This window comes from Alligator mississippiensis, chromosome 5, assembly GCF_030867095.1.
Source record: "Alligator mississippiensis isolate rAllMis1 chromosome 5, rAllMis1, whole genome shotgun sequence".
Taxonomy (NCBI): Eukaryota; Metazoa; Chordata; order Crocodylia; family Alligatoridae; genus Alligator; species Alligator mississippiensis.
In genome coordinates this window covers 203042196-203064556 of record NC_081828.1, presented here as the reverse complement: position 1 = coordinate 203064556, position 22361 = coordinate 203042196, and the positions used below count along the sequence as shown (strand labels likewise).

The following is a 22361-nucleotide window of genomic DNA, read 5'->3' as shown; positions in this document are numbered from 1 at the left end:
CAGTGCCGTGCCACCCAGCCTCCGGGGGCACGTGGCGGCCTTCACGCCCAGCAGTGTCTTTTTGACGCTGAGCAATCCTGTCTGCCGTCTCGGGGTCCACGGGGCGAGTCGTGTTGGCGTCAGGTCTGACGGAGCGCCGGGGCACCCCGGTGTGGCCCAGGCGCGGCGGGGCCGGGCCGGGCCGGGCCGAGCGCCCTGTTCTGGTGACAAGGCCGGTTCCCGGGGACCCCGGCCCGGCCCGGCCCGGCCCGGGCCCGGCGGGGCGCGCTGGACACGGGGCGGCGGCTGCTGTCGCAGGGACCCCGGCAGGGAGGAAGGGGACGGGACAGCGCCAGGAGCCGCCTCAGCCCCGCCCCGGCCCGGCCCGGCCCGGCCCGCCCCACCACGGCGCGGCGCCGGCGGCTGCGCAAGCAGGGAGCTGCAGGCGGCCGCCATCTTGTCTCCGGAGCCGGCCGGGCCGGGCCGAGCCGAGCCGAGGCCCCCGCCCTCGCGGGGTGAGGCGGAGCCGGAGCCTGAGCTGGAGCCGGGCTGGCCGTCGCCGCCGCCGCTCGTTCCCCGAGGCCCCGGGCTCGGCTCCGCTCCGCTCCCCATGGGCTAGGCCGCCGCCATGTTCAGCTTCGAGGGGGATTTCAAAACCCGGCCCAAGGTGTCTCTCGGCGGCGCGAGCAGGAAGGTAAAGACCCGGCGGGCCCGGCCCGGCCCGCCCTGTACACTCCCCGCGCCGGGCAGTGCTGCAGGGGAGCCGTGGGGCCCGGGCTGGGCCTGGCGGCCGGGCAGGGGCCTCTGCGGCCTCGCGATGTGCTGGCCCAGCCCCAGCCGGACCCCCTGGGCGGAGCAGCCGGAGGTGCGGCCCGAGCCCGGCCGGGGGGAAGGACGAGGCCGGAGCCGGGCAGGGAGCTTGGTCACTGAGGTGGGACCTGCTTCACCTCCTCCTAAGGAAGGCATCCCTCGTCCCCGTGCAAGGCCACAGGACCTCCTGGCAGCCTCCCCCTGGACCTGGCCCAACCTGCTTGTCTGCCCGGCCAGGAAGCCCCGGGACCGCAGGGGGGTCCTCCCCGCTCCGCATCTCAGCCGCGCGCGCTGGCTGCGTCCACTCGGCCATGGGGCCCTGTCCAGTGCGCTCTGCCCCGCTACGCTCGCGACCTCGCTCCTTTTCCAGTTTTCTATGATTTGTCCAGAGAAATCAACTGTGATGTCTTCGGTGGTCTCTTTCTTAAGAAAGGCTGATAGCTTTCTGTGGTGGGCCTAGGCCCTTGCCCAGTGGCATAACGAATAGCCCTAAGGCCGGCATCCAGCAGAGCAGTGCCAAGTTTACGTAACTCTTAATTTGTGCCCCCCCAGCTCATCTTCCGCTGGCACTTCCAGCAGGTGAGGGGACGACATTTCTGCTCGTTAGGCATCATGTTTTTGCTCGTGGAAGGTAGAATAAATGTCAGGTGAAAGAGGTGAATGGCAGAGCGTGGCTTGCCTCTTCAGGAATGTATTTCAGGCATTTTACATCCTTTTGGCCTCCAGTTATAACAGCTAATAGCATCACTTCCAGGACAGGTTTCTTTCTCCAGAAACAGAGGAAAAAGTGTCGTAATGTCTTCTGCTATTGTTATTAATTTCTCTGCCTGATGAAAATGGCAGTTGGATTCATGTCTGTGATGAAGGATTAGAACAGGATTTTATAGTACAGAGCGTGGTGCATGAATACGTTGAATTAATGCAGATAAATGACATGAAGCATAAGCTCGTGAAGGTGCTTGCTTAAAAAAGTACGGTAATGTAATGCTAAAGTTTAATAATTGTTGAGCGTTTCATTCTAAGTAAATCTATGCACATCTTGTGTTTTTGTACCGTTGGGCCTATCCCTGCAGACACCACTAGTAATGTTTCATTCCACAAGTAATCCCGCTGACTTCAGTTTGACTGTTTACGTTAGTTATATGTTTGTTTCCCAAATCTGTTACTAATGTTTATTTCACTGAAAGTTAAATAACTACTAGGTTTATGCTTAGTTAGGGTTTTTTTTTTACCTTGGCTTGGGTGTCTACAAAGCCCCTTGGTTTTTGAGATCTTTTGACTATCATTGCTAGTCTCAATTTTCATTCTTAGCTAGGTCTGTACTTTATAGCCTCTAATTGGGTGATAGATTTCAGTGAACAGGATTGGCAGGTTGAAAATTTAAGGAGAAATCTTAATAGCATTTTGGGTTAGTCATGCTTCAGCTCCTACAGCTACCTCTTTTTGGGAGCCCAAAAATCTTCTGACTGCATCATTTCTGGGTTTTTTTTGTTAATGTAAGGATGAATTGAGGGTCCACAGAGTTGTCTTGCAGAATCTTTTAACTGTCTTTGTGGAAAGCTACACACTGACTTGTGGGATTTGTTACAGTCAGACCTAGAGTACTGCTCATTTGTCAAGGCTGCTTCACTTTTGTCCCTAGCAAAGACTTGTGTGTCAGTTCTGTAACTGCATCCATGTGGCCAAACCAGCACCAGTATGGAGCCCTTTTAAAGGTAGCTTTGCTTGATGTTTGGGATCTATCCAGGGGAGCTTCTTGCAGTTTACAGGCTCTGGCATGACATTTTGTAAGTTTTTATCAAGAACATTGGAGTGGAAACAGCTATGTTAAAATAAATACCACCTTGCAGTGGTTGCAACTTGAAATGATTGAGCATTACAGAACTGAAAGTGAAACTGATCTCCTTGATTTTTAGTTGTGTTCCTGTTAGTAGAAATGAGAAAAGTTAAAGCTTATCCAGTGGCAAGTGAATTGGGTTTTTACATTCTTTCAGTTTTAATAATGTAAGGGGTTTCTAATAAGGAGGTAATCATTTTTATAATTTTATTTACAGTGTACTGGTATGATTTTTTTTTTTTTAAATGACACGTCACTTTAAGAAGGAGGGTCCTTGCATTAGGATTTTTTTTAAATAGGATACAGAAGTGGGATCCTAAGGAAGCACTTTGCATACTGTAGTGAACACTTAACTAAACGATGAGCAAGGAACAGTAGGATTTAGAGCAGCAGGCCTTCAGTGAGATCAGCACAGGTGCACAGGAGTCTGACTGCACAGATGTCATTATAGGATTTTTGTGTATAATGATGTGGATCTGTAAGAGAGATAGAATTTCAGGAACTACTGGAATTCATTACAGTGGTATGATTCACATTGCTTTTTTCTGGAGGAAGAACTGTGAATCCTTTTTTCAAAAATAAAGTGTTGATATTTTAGCTGGAGGATTTAATTATTATTTTTTCGTTAGGAATACTTCTTTTACAAATATTTCACATGGAACGATGTGTTGTAATACTTTTCAGACTGTGTGAAATGAAATAGTCTGAGGGCTTTACAATATTTTAAATTTGTGTTTTGGTTTTTAGAACCCTGGGGAAAAATGATATTGCTTTATTGTATAATATGGCCACTTTCCTGCAAAGGGCGTAGCATGGGTAGAGTCCTGACTTTGAAATAGTGGAAACTTTTATCCAGAATTTTAGAACATAAAAGCCTAAATTTTGCAACAGACTTTTTAAAAATCTACATTATGACTGTAGAGAGAGTGTTTAAAAATAATACTGTTAAAAATGGGTTGCAACCTGCTGGAAACTTTCTCAACACAAAATATGCATTACATCTTTTGGATATTTTCTTTTTCCTGCCTGCCTTATTTCAATTGAAACTATGAATTATGGACTCACAATAAAGACAGCAGAACCTGTTCCATTCTAAACTGATGTTTTCAGTCCTTTATTATGTCCTTGGAAGCTAAGCTAACATTTCTAAACTTAAAAATTAACAATTTTTCCTCTGTTTCAGAAAAATTGGGAAAGTTGTTATTGGGCTTTGAAAATATAAATCTTTGCTATCACAGCACAAATAACTATTTTTTTAAACTTATAACCAATTTATTTGTATTTTGGAGGTGCCTACAGTGAAGTCAGGAACCAGTGAACTTGGCCCTATTGCTCTACAAACTGTCCCAGCTCAAAGTGTTCATGGTCCTAGAATCAGATCCTCAAACAGGTCCACAGTGGTGCATACTCCTGTGTCTACATAGACTGTCAGTGAAATTAGTGGAGCTGGACATAGCATCAGAGGTCTTCATCTGTGGATCCACCAGCAGGAAAGTTACATATATAAATATAAAATTGGTGTCTAAGGGAGCCTATGCATGAGCAGTGAGGCTACTCTGATGCACTATAATTACATCACGCTGGAGCAGACTTGAATAATCGAGTCTCCTGGAGCATGGTAGTTACTGCGCTCCGGCAGACTCCAGCATTTCATGTATCGGCGTTCCCATGCTTAAACATGGTGGCGGGGGTGCTTTAACTAAAGCTTGTTCAATGAGCTTCAGTTAAAGCATTCCCACCACCATTTTTAACCATGGGGACACACACACGAGATGTTCTGGGTGCTTTATTTAGGCTCTGAGAGCTGACCTCTCTAATTAAAGCACACCACCCACTCCTGGAGCACGTATATAAACACACTAAGATTATATTTGTAAGCACTGTGTTTTATATATAAATTGTTTCTAAGATCAGATCATAGTGCTGGTAATCTAGGGTAAAATTCTGGCTCCATTTAAGTCAATGGAGTGCTTCCATTTACTTCTTTGGTGCTAGGGTTTCTATCCCTAGAGATCACCTTTTTAATGTAAGTCTGTAGATTTGACATGCTATTTTGTAGAGTGGCCTACTTTTGAACATAATCTTAGCAGTGATATAAGCAGAAAGTCACAAACATTTTTCCCAGTGAAAATTTTGGAGTTTATTTAACATATGGTATTGTGCCTGGGGTAGCTCTTTATACTAAGGATTTCTAAAATCTGTGCTGTACAGGGCTCAATGCAGAAATTTTGTTTCTGATGTAAAGTGATAGTACTTTGCGTTATGTGGTGGCTTTTTTGGAGGAGAATTTTTGGAATAGGAAACTGAGCCAGAGATGGATTTGCCCAAAATGTTTCAGTTTGAAGAAGAAGTGTCATAACTGGGAACTAACTAAAAGGGCAGGAGAAACAAACACACCTAGGAAATGTTAGGTGGCGGAATTTATTGCTGTCCCCGTGTTCCCCACTTGCCTTCATTGTGGTTTGTTGCAGAACTCAATAACACTGATGGCCAATATAGAACAGCCCCACTAAAGATATTGGTGAAAATGATGGTGGAAGGAAGAGCTGAAGGGTGCAGTTTTTCTGTGTAAGCATCCATTTGGCCTGGAGATTTGATATGGGTCAGGGGTTCTTCAGAGATCTTTTGTGCATAAGTTCCAGAGGCTTTCAAGGTCACCAGAGAATCCTGGCTGTATGGCATCCTTCCTTTTCCAGTTTCTTATCTGTTTCCTCTCCTCCCCCCTCCCCCATCATCCTCTCTTCCTGCATGATTTATAACCACCGTGGTGATTCTTTGACTTGGACCTGGGGTTACCAAGACAAGGACAGCAGCTTCATTTCCTGTGCCTCTCTGATGCATTTGCTTCTGCCACTCAAAGTGGCTGACTGTCCAGCAAGGGTGTCAGCAAGTAGCAGCACCTTTTAGATGGTGTGAAAATGAAGTTGAGATGGAGGTAATTCTGGAGGCCATGGCAGTGTGGTAGCCTCTGTGATTTCCCAATGTACCAGTATTTCCAGCCACAGCTGTGTGGCAATGGAGGGAGTCAGAAACATCATCTGGCAGTTGTTAGCAGGGTGGTTGACATCCTAGATGGAAAGAGAAGCCAAATATGACTCAACACCAGTAATGAGATTGCAGATATCCCTAGTTACATTAGTTCCTGTAACAGCCTCTGTGACGGACTGTTATGGCTGTTGTCTGCTGTGATAGATTTTGTAAATGCTGGTGAAATTTGCTGTGCTCTGTTCCTCCCCCTACGTTCTAATTCTAAATGCAGAAACAAAGAAATGTAGCCAGATTTATTTGTAATACAAATAATTACTGAGATTTTCTCTGAAGCTAATTTAATCATAAATCATCAGGCATGCATGTTAGAGATTAACTAGTTGACCTAATAGGTCTCTTAGTCTCCCTCCCAAAGCAGGTTTATTCCCTAATGTACATTTGCCTGTGCTTTGTGTAGTCTAATCTTTATGTGCCTTAAGTGATGGGGCTTCCATTGCTTTCCTTGGGAGGTTGAACAGATTTCACCCTTAAAAAATATTTTTCTGATATCCCATTCTGCTAGCCTGAAGTAATTTAATTCTGTCAAATATATGTAGATTACTGCATCTCACCTGTCCTTTAGTTCTTTTGTAGCCAGTCTGTATACTTTGATTCTTGTACTCATTGTAAATCTGTTCGTACTCCATTCTTTCTAGCTTTTACTCTTAAGAGTAGAAGATTTTGCACGTTGGAACTTTAAGCATTTATATATTGACTCAAAGGTCTACATTGCATTTTTATAAGTGCAACTTGTAACTCTTCGTTCCTGAGTGAGGAAATAGCCTTTTCGTAACCTACTAGTTATTAATCTGTTGAAATTTGTCTCATAAAAGGGGGTAGGATGGGATAAGAAGCAGGCTATAAGATGATATGGTTTTGTAATGGTATGTTCTCTCTCCATTCTTTTTCTCCCTGTTTTTATTTTCTTTGGCTCCTTTTTCACTTAACATTCTAGCATCTTCTTTATCCTCCTCTCTTTACCGCTTACCCACTGCCTTTCATCTTTAGTCAGGCATGCTTTCCTCTCTATATCCCTCCCTTTGATTTTCCCTCCAGCCAGCTCCGAAACGTGAGAAGGGCTAAGTTTAGTAACATGCTTACAAGCAGGAATGTTTTCTTACTGGCTCTGCCTGCAGCCAGACAGTGACTAGGAACAGAGATCACTGGTAAGTGGTCAGAGATTTTGTTTCTAAACAGGAATGTTGTTCTGAGACTGTTCCCTCAAGAGCCAGAGCATCCACACGATGTCAGTTGCTGGAAAATAAAGTTCTGTACTGAAATCATGTTAGCAATTAATTCATACTTGATTCATGCTGTCAATTATCATTTATTTGTAGATACTTAATTTTTGTGACACTATTAATTGTATTAATTTATGATTTGGATGGTGTGGTCAAACTTTACCTTAAACGGGGTGAGAGACTCCTGTCACTTGAGTGATAGAGTGAAGATCAAACAATCTAACTACATTCTTTTCATTATTTGTTTTTATGGAGTTTAACATATGCAGAAGCATTTCTCTTTGAGGACCAATAACTTTCTTTTGTGGTGTCTTTGGACATTAAAGACACTGTATTTAGAGGAATATGCGATTAAACCTCTTTTGCAGGATTGTTTTTTTTCTGCTTGCTGTACTGTACTGTCAAAAATACTAAATCCCATTTAGGCTAGGTGCTTCTCACCTTTTTTTGGTTATTCTCTTTTAGTATTTTGCTCATTTTTTATGTGCTTTGTATTGAATTCTGTTATTTCATAAATTAAAGAGAGGACTATGACCATTTCCTCTATCAGTACAGAATATACCCGGTAGGCACACATTATGATACTAGTCATAATGTGTGCCAGTTTCTTGGTATGTTTTAAAACGTCAGTAGCTGCAGCTATGTATGTTGCATACTTGGAGTTCAAGACACAAAAGATGTTTTTTTTAATAATACATTTAAAACAAGTAAGGATACCCCTCCCCCCCAAATCCTTTCATTTGTCATGGTGTATATTTTCTTGCAAAACTAATGTTTCTCTTAATTTCTGTGAACTGTGTGAGCTTAGGCAAAGAGAGACAGTCCCCATGTGTAGTGGAGGCAAGAGTGGAAATAGACACATAGGTTAATTTAAGGGTCTGTTTTGGCCCAGACCTGGAGAGGTGCCAGGGGCCAGTGGGAGTTGGGTGCTGTGTACCACAGGCAAACAGATACCTGTAGTTTTTCTTTTGAAACATCATACACCTATCTAGTAAGTGGTTTTTACCAACAGTGCATGATTATAGTTTTGTTGTGTTTGTGGAGACTCATTAGTATTGGTCTAAATGTGAATTTTCAGATGATTTTTTTACATCTAATAGTATTTTTTTCTGAAGTCCTCTTGAATATGCCGTCATGCTTTTCAAAAGAGCACTTATGCTGTCATTTTCCTGAAAGGTTCCTTTTGTACCTTTTGATTAAATCTTGGATAATAACAAAAAAGAACTGAAACTTTTTAAAAATATTCTTCATGATTAGAGAACATTTTTTGGCATCTTGCTTTTCATAGCATGCATTGCTGGGGGGGGAGGTTAGGTACAGATATTCAGAAAGCCTGAGGCAGAATTGAACCAAGTTACATGGTTTTCTGTAACGGTGTAGTTTAGATCAGTAGTGAACAGAACGAACATTTCCCTGGGGGCAGTGTGGGGGGGGAAGTGGGGGGGAGCAAATCTTAGACCAGGTTCACGCATAGACAAATTCCACCAGTCTGTGCGTGAACTTCTATTCTGTTATGGGTATAGACTGGTTTCTGATCACTTTATACCGGTAACAGTGTAATAGTTGTACTTGGCCTTTAAGGGTAGTGGACTAAAACTTGGGAAGAAAACTTTATTGTGCTGCAGGCTTGTTATGTAACCATGGGCAAGTTGCTTAGCTGTTAATGCAAACGAATTGAAGGAAAGTACCAAACGTAATTCCAGCTGATCTGGGTCCATAAGAATTAAAGTCTCGGAAATTCACTTTTCTACATTTTGTTGAAAATGGAAAGTATCTTTCATGTTGAGCCATTTAAAAGGTGCATCTTTATTTTATTCAAATACTTGAACTTTTGAATAAACATGTTTGAGTGAAAACACTGCAGCAACATTTTTTTCTTTTTCAGGAAGAAAAAGCTTCTCTACTACATCGTACCCAAGAAGAAAGGCGGAAACGAGAGGTAACATAGAAATTGCATCTTGGGGAAAATAAAAGCTTTCATATGTGCTGGTATCTAGTTCAGAAGTTTATGGTTCACAATTTCTTATTTTGTTGTAGTTGAACTTAACTCAGAAATGCTCTGTGGATTTCATTATTCAGTTTATTGGCTTTATATTTTGTTCTTGTTGGTATTAGAACTCTCAAAATTATTTGAATGCTTGAAGAGGATAATTTACTTCCTTGTCTTATGCCTACTGGGTCAATGGGAATTTTTCCCTTCACTCTGAGTACTAGATCAGGCCTTTAATGACTAGTAATTTTCATCATACATCCCAGTGATCAGAAAAATGGTTACTCTGGATTGGGACCCAGGAGACTTTGGTTTCTTTCCTGGTTCTGCAGTTGGTTTCTTGGGTGACTGATAACAATTTGCTGTGTGACAAGGGGGCCTGCCGGGGCCGAACTCTGTGGCCCGCCTGCCTGTCACCGTGACAGCAGGCCTACTCAGGGCCAAGCTCTCCATGGCCCGCCCACCTGTCTCTGGGCAACCGCCCGCTTATCTCGCCCGCCATGCCTTTGATGATAATGAGTTCAATTAAGATGATAATTAAGCGGGAGGCTGCCCATTGTAATGCCCCGATGCCAAGGGGCGCTCTGCGGCTCCAACCTCCCCTAATACCGCAGCCCAAGCCTCGCAGATGGCATCACGGTGTTCTTCCTCACCGGCCCCCGCACTGGGCCCCAGAATCTTCTATGCAAGACCCCACTATGGTCTTCTTTACTCAGGCGGCCACTCCGCCATCATCTGGGCTACCTCACCCCCCGAAGCCTTGCTCCCCTCTCGGGTGTGGTTCCCCTGGAACCTTCGGCTACCTGGCCCTGGCCCACCTCAAGGCCAGTCGGGACCCCAGGCCCCCGGCTCTTGGGCGTCCCTCGCGGTGGGCCCCCGGCCCTTTTGACCTTCACTGGTCCTGGCCCCCGCATGGGCCAGTCGAGGGGACTCTCCCCTTCGGGCTGGGTCTCTCTAGCCACTCACTAACACTGGGCCTCACCGTGTCGCTACTCCCTTCCTCCTAGGAGCAATCGCAGCACCTTGCCCACATCACTCCCACTCTCGGGGTCCGCCCTCTCTGGGCCCCTCACAAACACTGGCCCTCTCGGCCCTCATTCAACTCAGGGGTCACCCACCCGGTGGTGGTGGGAGCTAGGGGTTAAGGCGCCCCGACCCGCCTTTCACCGGGGTGATAACTGGCCTGGCATTTCCTGGGGGCTCCCGCACCACTGAGAGCCCCACCAGACCACCTACTCCCGGCAGGGTGCAGTTTCAGGTCATGCCCAGGACCAGGAGCCTCCTACCATCCCCTTGCAGCTCCCCCTTACCTCCGGGTCATTCACCCAGCAGCCCTTTGGCCAGGCGATGTTGCTGCCTGACCTCCTGCAGCCCAACTGCTTGGTTTATATAAGCCTCAAAATGGCTGCTGCAATCAGGCACCTGGAGGCTGCCAGCTCCAGGCCCTTGAAGTGGCAGGAGCACCCTGTGCTCCGCCACACTCCTCCCCTCCTTAAATCATAACCGCCCCTCACACTGGGGCTCGCTCATCACCGCCCCCTCACACTGGGGCTCCCCATATTCGAGCCTCCGGTCTTTTAGGCCCCACACACTACCATCCTCCCAACTGGGCTCACCGTCCTGCTCTCTCCCTTCCCGAAGCTATCTTCCCCTCTCGGGTGTGGTTTCCCCGGAACCTTCGGCCTCTTGCCCTGGCCCACCTCAAGGCCAGTCGGGACCCCAGGCCCCTGGCTCTTGGGCGTCCCTCGCGGTGGGCCTCTGGCCCTTTTGACCATCCTGGTCCTGGCCCCAGCATGGGCCAGTCGAGGGTACTCTCCCCTTTGGGTTGCTACCGCAGGACTCTGCCCCCTCGAGGCCTGTCATTGTGCCGGCCTTTTATCAGGCTCGATGTACCGCCCCTCTCAGGCTCCTCACCGCTGGCCCCCTTCCCACCGGGGCCTCTCACTACCGCCCCCTCACACCGGGGCTACGCAACCCACTGGTTGCAAGTGGCAGGCACACACCGTGCACTGTCACATGCTGCTTTGCCTTGTTCCTCAGTTTTCCCATCTATAAAAGCAACATTGTGATTGGCTGCAAGTTGTAACAAGGGAAGTTTAGGTTAGATATTAGGGAAAAACTTTCTGGCTACGAGGGTAGTAAAGCACTGGAACAGGTTACCTAGAGAAGTTGCAGAATCTCCATCCTTGGAAGTTTTTAAGATCCAGCCAGACAAAGCCTTGGCTGGGATAATCTATTTGGGGCTGGTCCTGCTCTGAGCAGGGAGTCAGACTAGATGACCCTCGAGTTTTTTTCCAACTCTAATTTCCTATGATTCTCACTTGTATTGTAAAACATTTGAAGAACTAGATAAGTACATTGATGGTGATTCATTGTGTCCATAGTAAGCTGTAGTTCTGACTTGGAGACGTTAGTCAGCTGCTCTGGATAATTTCTACTTCAGAATTAAATGTGAAAAGAAAATGGACTGAAAGGGAGAAAATACCATTTTACGAACACAGTTGTCTCAAATAAATATAGTACTAAGATGATGTAATATAAAAGGAAAGTAAGTCATCTGACGTAAGTCTCATCTCAAACAATGGCTTAAAATATAAATGTACAGTTCTGATGCTAATCAAAAGTGTGCAACTATTGTCCCATGAACCTGTGCTTGGCCAGTATCATACTGATGGCAGGTTCTGCTGTAGCTCAGTGATTTTACTAATCATAATTACTGAATTTTAGGAACTGCAAGGCTTTGATTTCCCAGTTGAATGTACAGTTGTGTACTGAATCAGAACATTCAGTAATTGGAATTTTACATACAAATATGGTATCTTGTATCTTAAATTCCTCCTCAGTTTTATGATCTGTTAATCTTTACTAACATACAGAAATACCATTTAGGATTTCAGAAATGTTTTGCTGATAACTCTCATTATGTTCCTGGTACTAGTAGAAGAAATAAAACATGGTACCTGATAGACATATGCTTTAAGTGCTTGTATTGCACAACTCTAGATGTATAGTATCTATCCACATATGTTACAGGCTTACAGAATGAAAGAAATTCCCTTATAGGGCAGTTTTCAAAAGAACGAGTCCTTTGAGAATAAAATCAGTTAGCATTAAAAAAAAGTGCATGTGATGAAATCTCAGCATGACCTCAGACTTCAAACACTTGCTATTATGGGTCACTAATTGACAATTATGTATTCTAAGATGAAACATACCTACAGAGAGGGAGAAACTATCTGCCTTTCAATGTAATTTTACTTTGATATTATGAAGAGGCGGTGCCTCTCCCTATTTAAGGTTGAGACATTTTTCCTGTGTTTTGCCCTTTATTCATTTAAAAAGAAGCCCTTATTGTTTCATTTTTTCTTCTTTAGTCTGTGGCTAGCAGGGAAGTCATTTGCTGAAAAAAGATGATTATGATCAGCTCTTTTGAGAATATGGAACTGAACAATATATTGTAGGTATAGAAAGTGTTTCTGAAATTCTTCTAATACTTTTTCTGCCACATCTCAAAAATGACATGTCCTAGAAAATTGGACGGAGGCATGTTTGGTAAGTTACTCAGTAGTAAATTAGAATGACAAGATAATTTATCAGGCTACAGTGATTTTTTTTTTTCCAGTTTTGAGTGTGGATGGAGATGTCAACTAAATCTTTAGCCTTTTTTTGTTTTGCTGGACAAGTCTTAAAAATGTATATTGGGATGAATTGGTCAGACATTTAAAAAAGAAAAAGAAAAAAAACAATTAAAGAAATTCTAATCTATCTCCATTTGCTATTTGCTGAGTTGCCTCTTGTCTAATCTCTATACTTCCCCATCCTCAGTCACTACCGTCAAGAATGCCTTACCTGAAATTTTATTCATGTGCCTTGTTTTCTCTATACTTCCATTGAGAACCTCCAAAGTGTAAGGATGTTAAAAGAAACTTAATTCTGCATGCTTCCCTTGATACTCAGCGCTATCTGAATTACTTGTGCTGGGAGTGCTACCCCTTGTTTACCACTTGAGCCAACTTGGCTTTATACACAATCCTTTCTGAATATAAGTATCTGTGAGGGGATGACACTTGAAGATATTTCTGGGTGCTGATTTGAATTACAAGGAAGAGGAAATGTCGTTCTTTCTCTCCATAGCGTGTTCCTGGGCCCATGGTACCTCATCTTTGTCTCAGTAGCAGCTTTCTCACTGATGTGTCCCCTTGAAGGCAGTGAGTTCACACCAATAATATACCTGATCCCTAGAGCTGATTTCTCATCCAAATGGAAACAACCCTTGCAACTCTGAAACTGGGCAAAGGTGCAAGAGAATTCTCAGGTTTAAATCAGTCATTGAGGAATATGGTGGTAAAATTCTGTGGTTAATAAGATTTTTAAAGCTCATATCAAGTTTTTGCAATTGTAGCAATGTTTCATATAGTTACTGATTATTAAAATTTGCTTATATAGTGCTGTAAACAGACTGTAAACACAAGCTTTCTTTGGGGGATCTAGATTATGTATCTTTGAATTGTGGATCAATTTCACAAACACCTTTTATTTTGATAAAGATTTCTTAATTTTTATAAACACAGAACTATCTGCAGAAGAACAGAATCCATTTGATGAAACAATAGAACTAGCATCAGTTCTTCATCTTTTATTTTAATCCTTTATTTTCTAGGAGGAAAGACGAAGGCTGAAAAATGCAATAATCATCCAGTCCTTTGTACGAGGATACAGGGACAGAAAACACCAAGTAGGTTTTTGTTTTGTTTTGTGTTTCCTCCCCATAAAGAAGGAAAGGGTGAGATGCAACTGTTTAGCTGAAACTAGCATTTTTTAACACTACTGCTAGTCATTTCTACTGATAAACTTTAATTGCTGTAGCTTATTTTAGCAACCAATGAAATTCATGTAAAATAGTGAAATACAGGGTTTTTTTCCCACAAGTTGGTTTTATTTTATTTTTTTGGCCTGATTTTTATAAGGTAAACTTTGATTCAGCAAAGCATATAAGCATTGACTTCAGTGTGAATCTTAATGTTCGTGAAGTTAAGCATATGCATAAGAGTGTTGCTGAATCAGGTCCTTAAGGCTCCCAAATTTAAAGAAGATAAGTTGGGATTATTTAGCACTTCTGAAAAGCAGACCAGATGCATGTCAGATGATTGAAGAGGTGTTCCTTGAGTGTGATACAGAAGAGTGTATTTTTGTATTTCTGAGAGGCTGATTTAGAAGGGGATACTTTTAATTACCACTCTGTCAGAAGGTGATTTCTGTTTATGATATACACAGTGGAGTAGCTCAAAAAGGGTTTATGTTTATCTGGAATTCTGTACTTGGAAACCAATTAAAATTACCATATTTACTAATTTTTAAGATCACGCCCCCCACCATTTAACATAGTGGTGTGGGGGCGGGAAGTCCCTTGCCTTAGAATCATGTATGTGGGGGGAAACAGGCAGCTTCTGTGGCTGTAGCTGCTGCCTTCCTTTCCCCCCTCCACCTCTGCACCCTGCTATCTCCCCCCCAAAGCCTTTTCACCCCATCTTCCTCTATTCTTTCCCCCTCCGTGCAGCCTCTGCTCCCCTGCCTTCCCCTTTCCCCCCTCCCTTTACCTTAGTTCTGTGCTGGCAGGCCTCACGCACATTGCAGCTCGGGACTCTTGAGTATGCCTCAGCCCAGCCCGTTGCAGCAGCTTGCAGCCTGCATATGGGGTCTGGGCTGTGACCATGTGTAATGACTAGAATGGGGATGGAGCGTGCTGGTGAGAAGTGAGGGTAAAGGCTAGGGGGGTGGAAACGGAAGGCAGAGGCTAGCAGGGGAAGTGGGGTCTGAAGCTGGTGGACAGGCAGGATGCAGAGGTGGCAGGGGGGCAGGTACAAGCTGAGGGCAAGCTGCTTCACCTTCCCACACCACCTGCCTTCCTACAGCAGTATGGCGGATGAATTAAAGATGACCCTTGAAAAATTAGATTATATACATCAAAATTTATAACAAATTTTTCACGTATAGAATCTAATTTGGGGGGAGCGGTTGTTTCAAATTCAGGGTCATCTTAGGTTTGAGTAATTATGGTATTTAGCATAGTTCTAATAATTAAAAAGGTGAGCTGGCTATAATTATGAATGCTTTGGATTTTTGCATAATATTTCATTATAATTTTCAGAATAAATTGTGAACAAAGAATCGGGATAATTTAGTGGAGGGGATCTGTACAACATGAACAGTTAAATGCATATGTAAACTCAGAGCACTACATGCATTTCATTATTTTACCTCTCAGTAAAGATGGAGACTTGTTATCAGTATTTTAAAATTTTTGCCCCTCTATTTTGATAGCAATGCATGATTTCAATTTATTTTTAAATTTTTAGCATTCTCTTCAAAGAAGTGAATTTGATCGCTGTGCTAATTTGGCCCAATCTGGAGGAACTTTTTCCACTACCAGGGGAGCTAATCTGACCCTCTTAGTCCGTCAACTTCTGTTTTTCTATAGACAGAATGAAGATTCTAAGCGTTTGGTGAGTACCAGTGCAACTTGCATCTGAAGTAAATAGTTCTACTTTTTGCATTTTCAAGGCACATTGGCTGCTTACAGATGTGGAAAAAAGAGACCTAGTGTTTTACTTTCAGCTTGGTGTACCCCCGTGCTAGAGCACAGTGCATACTCAGAAGAGGCATTGCGTTAGTTTGACCCAGCTCACCCAATGTCTGTATAGATCAGGAGCTTCAGCAGGGCTTCTTGGTGCTTTTATTTAATAGCTGATTGAATCAGCTTTAGATAAAAGTACCAAAAAGCCTTGCTGAAGTGCCTGATCTGTACAGACTTTGGGAGAGCTGGGTCAAACGAATGTGTTTCCTTTTCTGGTAAAGCACTGGTTTGTTTGTTTGTTTTTCCATGTCTGTCAGCACCCTTTACTTTTAATTTGTTCAGTAAAAATAAGGGGGTAGTGGCAAAAGAAGCTTAGTTACTCTTTTGATATATTTGTTAGAATTGTGGCTTTTCTGTAACCATTTTTAAAATCTAGTTTCAGGAAAAACCAAAGTTACTAGATTTTTTTGGTGTCTTACTTTCTTCCATGTACTTCCTTCTCAACCTAATTCAAATGCAACAGTCACAAGATTTTCTTCTGATGCATACGGAAACTATAATTCAGTTTTAAAAATCAAAAGCAAAATTGAGAGAACCTTATGTAAAGTACCCTACATGGCTTGTACAAAAAAATTTGCACTTACAATCTTTGCTAGCTGTGGTGTTTTATTTGTACCTAATTCTCTAGCTGCATACTGACTACGTAATTTTTCAGTGGTTGATAAGAACAGCATATCATTTTCCAGGCCACTGTAAAATTCCAAAACCTGAAATCAAGCAGGGTATAAAAGTGTGAAGATTAAAGTGTTACAACTGTTTAAATTTATAAAGAAAATGCCTTGTAGTGCCTATAAAGCCATTTCTAAATATGTTTCAGCGTAGATTTTATAAATTTAGTATGAATGTTTTGTGTATCTTAAAAGCGTTATCTGAAGAGATTCTCCCCTGTATTATTTCTCAATTTAGAATGACTTATGTCTTAGGCAGCATATTTTAACTATCAGGTTAATTTTTTGTCTCTGCATAGGTATACCTAGTGTATTAATATAACACTGTAAGTATGTATGGCACTTAAACACACAGTTTTAATGCCTGATATGCCTGTTTATTCTACTAGTCTATATCTGAGATTTATAAAATAACAAAGCTATTTTGTGTCACATTGGAATATGTGCATCCCCTGCTAACCCAGTTGTTATAAGTTTTTTCCAGAGGAAATTCCTGCTGACATTGATGACTCAGTTATAGGCAAAGGAAGTAAATAATAACAGGAAGCTATATTTACTTGTTTTCTGTTAGAACGTGGGAACTAAAATGAGTTGACTATAATTCTGCACATGTATATGGGGGTTTTTTTTAAAGCCAGTTTCAGCAGTAAGACCTTTCAACCAGATCAGAAATTGTATGGACTATATACCCTAGCATAACTTTCAGTAATGCTTACATGATGCTTTGTGTTTAATCTTATTTGAGAAAAAATAGCCATTTCTGTTTTCCCAGAATTCACTGTTTTTTTTCAAGGTCAGCTTAATCTTCATAACAGTTAGCCTCAGTCTGTTATATTTTCTTAATAATTTCTTTACCTCTGTCATTTTTTAACTCCTATAGTAATTCTTACACCATATCTTTGACTTAAAATTGACAGTCTTAAAGCCATACCTCCAAGTAATTCACCTTCCTGTAATCTCAGGTTACTTATGTTTATCAGTCACCAGTGGTACCATTTTCCCAAGGGGCCATAGGGAGGTCTAGAATTTTAAAAAGGGGGGTGCAGCAGATGCTACTGATGCTGTAACTTGACTGTGGGGAGGGTAAGGGCAAGGTGTGGATGGAGCCCCCAAGCCAGTGTGGACCACCCTGGGGGTAGGGCGGGCAGCAGATGTAGTAAGGGGGGGACCCACCTACTGCCACCACCCGAGCAGGGGCTGGCATGCTATGCAACTGTTCTCCACATCCCCTGACTGGAGCAGGGTGAGAGGAGCCCTGTGGCCTGTTCTATCCCTGAGTTAGATGGAGGTAATGCTTGCCTCTGCCTGCTTCCAGAAGCTCTATCTGTAGGGAGCTGCTGTGTGGGGTGCTGGGCTTCTCCCTGCTTGTTTCCCTTCTAGCTTTCCCCTGCCAGTCTGAGGACTCCAGCTTCAGGGATCAGCTGCATGGGGTGCCAGGCTCTGCTAGGGACATCAGTGGCAGTAAGCTGGTCCCTGTTCCAGCCCCCCGGGGACTGCAGCTGAGGAGAGTGCTGCAGAGGGTGCTGGGCTCCACTAGGGACTGTAGTGGCAGCACTGTAAAACACAGCAGAAGGGGGTTTTGACCACTCCACAGCACCCCCTGATCTGTCCCTGCCTGTCTGTCACTTGCCACCTGAACAGTGTGCCTGTATAGAAGGCATCCTGTAATGTTTATTTTAGCAGCTAGATATTAGATTCTTGATGAAGTAAGATGTAGTTCCCAGTTCATATTTAAACTAATATTCCAATCTTTCTTCCAGACATTTAGTATTTTCATGGCAACTTCCAAACAGGCATTATTTCATCTTCTGCCCATTGCAGTGATTTCATTGCTGTGCCTTCCTGTTCTGTAGCAATAGAAACAAAAAAGTCAACAACATTTGCCAATCTTTATAAATTATTTTTAAAAAGTCTGTTTAAGAGAGGTGGTACTTAACCCTGACTTGTTCATATGTCATCAGGGTTTTTGGAGGTATTTCTATTGAAAGAATAACATAATTGATAATTACATTAACTTCAGTGGAAATGAGCAATGAATAAAGACATAAAAAATGCATAAAACATTAAAAGAATCATAAAACTTTAGCAGCGAATCCAGGTCAGAGAGAAAGCAAAATTAGAATTTATTATTGCTGAATGCAGGATTTACATTTGTTATATGCTCTTTAGTGCTGCACCCTTTTTTGACTTTATTTATGATGCTAGTCACGGAAAACTTTCACTTTGAGGATTTAGGGAAGAGATAGCGGGCATGAATGATAGAATGCTATATTTACTCGAATATAAGAGAAGCCTGAATATAAAACGAGCCCCCAATAATTAGATTCTATATATGGAAACTTTATACATTTGTTATAATTTTCCTGGTGTAGAATCTGCTTATCAGAGGGTTGTCTTGAATTCATCTCCTCCCGCTGCTACAGCAGGGAAAATAGTGGCTGGGGGGCTCAGGTGGTCCCCTTGCCTTCACCCCCACCTCCCATTTTCTGCTTGCAGCCTTCCTGTTTCCCCTCCCCTTACTGTCAGATTGCTCAGGTTCTGTTCTCTTCCCCAAGCACAATGTGGAAGTAAGTGAGATGTCTGTGACAGTAAGTGGGTTGAAAGGGACAGAGGGGAGGGCAGAAGCTGTAGAGGGTAAGCAGATGGGGACAAGAGGCTGCTGTGGGTCTGACTCTGGCCCTGACCCAGACACAGGATTTGCAGCAGTTTCCTGCCCCCTCTTTCCATCTTGTTTATTTGAAGTGCAAGGGACCAAAAAACCACTGACTTTGTAATAAAAATGGCCATAGTAACTTGCAAAAACAATCAGGACTTGTGATAGAGGTATGATATCTTTTATTAGACCAACTAGATTTTTGCAAAAAAAATTCTTTAATTACAAGCTTTCTGGCACAAACATCCTTCATCAGGCATAGGCAGGTCTAGAATTTTAAAAAGGAAAGATTGTAAGTGTTCTCCTGGGTAGAAATGATAGTTCTTATTTCATAGAAGAGTGAAGGTGTGGTAAAATCTCCTGTTTGGAATAGTTCATTTTATATGCAGATTAGGTTCAGAGAAAAGTTGGAATAGTCTGTTTACCTTGAAGTTGTTTGGTAGTAAGGAGGATGTAGATATTTCCTTCTGGTTATGGTGTTTCATATTTCACCGAGGAGTAAATAGATGGAATGCTTTTCTGGGCAGGCATTTCTGATCTGGTAAGGTGTCTCTGAGCTATGTGATGAGGCTCTGTGATGATGCAAATTACCTTGAACAAAGGCAGGAGCAGGATCTCTGGTTCAGGTGGTCAAACTTGCTTCCTCCTTGTAAAATTATTTAATTTAAAAAATCAGCTAAAATGGGTAAGTTAATCCAGAACTGATGAATTTTAACTTGTTGCAAACTGCTGCAGGTTTCAGCACAGGTACTCCATAAACATACTTTTGAGCAGTACTTTTGTACCTACTTATACACAGGGCCATCCCTAGGGAGGGGGCAAATTGGGGTGACTGCCCCAGGCCCTGCGGAGCTGGACCGGCTTTGCATCTGTCTGCTCCCCTTCCACCCCCCACCGCCTCTGCATCCAGGTCCCACACAGGCTGATTTTCCCCAGGCCCTGCACCCTGCTACAGTCATTTCTGCTTGTACATAATACTAATTATGCATGACTTTAGTCCAGTGCCAAAAGGCTCGATTTAGCTTGTAGACACCATGTGTCTGTATTCCAGATACACCCCCCGTCCCCCCCCCGAAAAGGATCCACATGCTCATTAGCACCCCTCCCCCCCCCCACCAGATGTTCTGGAACCTACCCTGCCCCAGCCTACTCCCTCCCTCATCATGGGGGCCTCAGTCTGCCCCCCCACGCCGCTTCCCTTCCCCCACAGCAGACTTACCAGCTGGACGCTGCTTTCCACACTGCCAAGTTGCACTCCTGGCTGCCTGCATACTGCGCTGCAGCTGCACGCATGCGTGCGACATTTATCAGCAACATTATTGGCCACATCAGCCAAAAAAAAGCCAATTGCCAGTACTGTCAATTTTCCTTTTATTGGTGCTGATACAATATGGGACCGATGTGTTGGTGCGCCTCTAGTTTCTTTTGTGGGAAGTCAGTGCATGTTGTTTGAGGGTTGCATTTATATGTAGTTGTATGTTTTTGGATGTATAGTTGTCTTTGCGCTATAACGTTTTGGTAAAACAAGGTTGCTCAATAGGTGAAGCTTTGTAAGTGTAGGGTGATAGGTGTGTTTTTAATAAAACTTGGAGAAAATAAAAAGGTTCAGCATATCAAATGTAGCATTTTTGGCACCAAGGGGAGGGTGTCAGGGTTGGTTCTGGCCCTCCCAGTGCTGACTATTGTAGTACCTCCAGACCCTGTGGCAGTTCCCTGTGGAGGGAACTCCTTCCCTTTTAATTAATTAATTAATATATTTGTCCCTTAAAAAAAAGGTTCCCATCAGGATTTTTGGCACCAGGAGACAGTGTGGGAGCTTGCTGCAGCCTCTCCAAGTGGTACCTCCAGGTCTGGTGCTCATTTCCTCTTGGAAGAATAGCTGGCTGTTTTTTAAGGGACACAGGAACACAAGCATGTTTCTATCAGTGTGTTTTGCCCATTGTGGGCTTATGGCCATATTCGGTGTTGACTACACTGAATAAGCTTCGTAGGTGGTTTCCTTGAGTGAGCACATGCTGCTTCTAGCAGCAATTTAATGATAGGCAGTGTAGTTCTGGGGGGTGGGGAAGGGGGAAGGTTTGCTGGTATGAGAATATAAGACTGATCGGGGTGGGGGCTCGCCTTATATTTGAGTGCATATTTGGAAATATTCTGGTTAAAAATTTAAAAAATCAAAGAATTTTAAAGGCTATATCTAGTTCAGCAGCAAAGTGCTATAAGCATGAATGATTTGTGCAGCAGTGAGGAACAAAATACTATTTTTTCACAAACTATAAAGTGATATTGTTATTTAAGAGAATCCTAGAGAAAACCTTTTTGCATGTAGGCTTTCCATAGTAGATTTGGGACTAAACTGAAACAGTTGGGGTCCCTTGACATGCCTACATGCTGGAGCCTGTTATGCTTGTGGTCCTGTCTGATGGTGGAGTAGAGGAATCCACTTCTGCTTTCACCAAATCTTACATGAAGCAAGAGTGGCAGAATTTATCGAGGCCAAGTACTTCCGGCAGCTGGGAGATATCTGTTTGGTTGGGTGGGCCTGATTTGTTGCATTTTTCTTCTTTCAGAGTCGTTCCTCTGCTGAGGTGTTAGCATGACACCCCAGTTGGGTCTCAGAGTTAGCTTTTTATTGCACTGTCTAGCACAGCTTACACATTAGAGCTCTTACTTCAGATAGGCACAATTTGTTCATATTCAGATACAATTTGTTCAACTTTTCTTTGGAAGAACTAAGGCTAGAAATTGCATTTTATGAAAAATGAGATTATGCTTTAGTAAAATAATCCAGGAGTTGGAGCCTGAGGCATGGATTATTATCCCAGAGTGTCATCTTCTCATTAGTTAGTTCATAACTATTTTTAGTTATGCATACACCTAATTTTATATACCATAAAATGTAGCAGATGGTACTTTTTCATTTCTTCTTATATAAAACCAAAATGTAATACCTTGACTTGTATTGACTCATACTTATTTGTGTGATTAGTTTCATTGGTTTTATTGGGACTGTTGGTTGAGTCGGGGACTTTTCAGCAAACTGTTCATAATGCATTCCATTTTTCAGTATTTTTGGTCAAACCTGTGCATTTTTCTTTTTCCCAGATATGGATGTGCCAGAACTTAATTAAACAAAATTCTCAGTTTGTGAAGCAACTGGATGGTCCTGATAGACTTACCTGTTTATTTCAAATAAAAAGACTGTTGGGCCTATGTTGCAGGTAAAGCTTTTTCGTTCTCATGCAAATACCTCAGAGTACGCGGACAAAAAAATATATATGTCATTTTATTTGTATAGCAGAGAAGATTTTTAATGTATTTCATTTTTAATTCCAACGAAGTATGTAGGCAAAGCAGAACGATAAGCCTCTGCACAAGCTGCATTGACTTTACAGTTAAAGATATGGTCAAGGCATGCCATGCCTATGGATGGATTTAAGAATGTGATTAAGTGCGTTCCCCATTTGGGATTATTGGCAATAATAATCCAGGACAGAATGTTTCCTGGGAACTAATGACTGCTGG

The 22361-nt window shown here is 43.0% G+C and overlaps 1 protein-coding gene across 2 annotated transcripts in view; it reads left to right on the top strand.

Annotated features, from left to right (window-relative positions):
* Positions 1–426: 426 nt before the first annotated feature.
* UBE3C (ubiquitin protein ligase E3C) overlaps positions 427–22361 on the top strand; it is a 104328-nt gene continuing 82393 nt past the window's right edge. Inside the window, exons 1-5 of one of the 2 annotated variants that reach the window (XR_009462713.1) lie at positions 427–673; positions 8780–8833; positions 13545–13619; positions 15241–15387; positions 21942–22057. Coding sequence is in view for 1 of the 2 variants with exons in the window: in XM_006264384.4 (XP_006264446.1) it covers positions 608–673; positions 8780–8833; positions 13545–13619; positions 15241–15387; positions 21942–22057 (458 nt within the window). In the remaining variant the exon portion in view is untranslated. The remainder of the gene's footprint in view (positions 674–8779; positions 8834–13544; positions 13620–15240; positions 15388–21941; positions 22058–22361) is intronic. The other variant, XM_006264384.4, reaches the window with a different exon arrangement.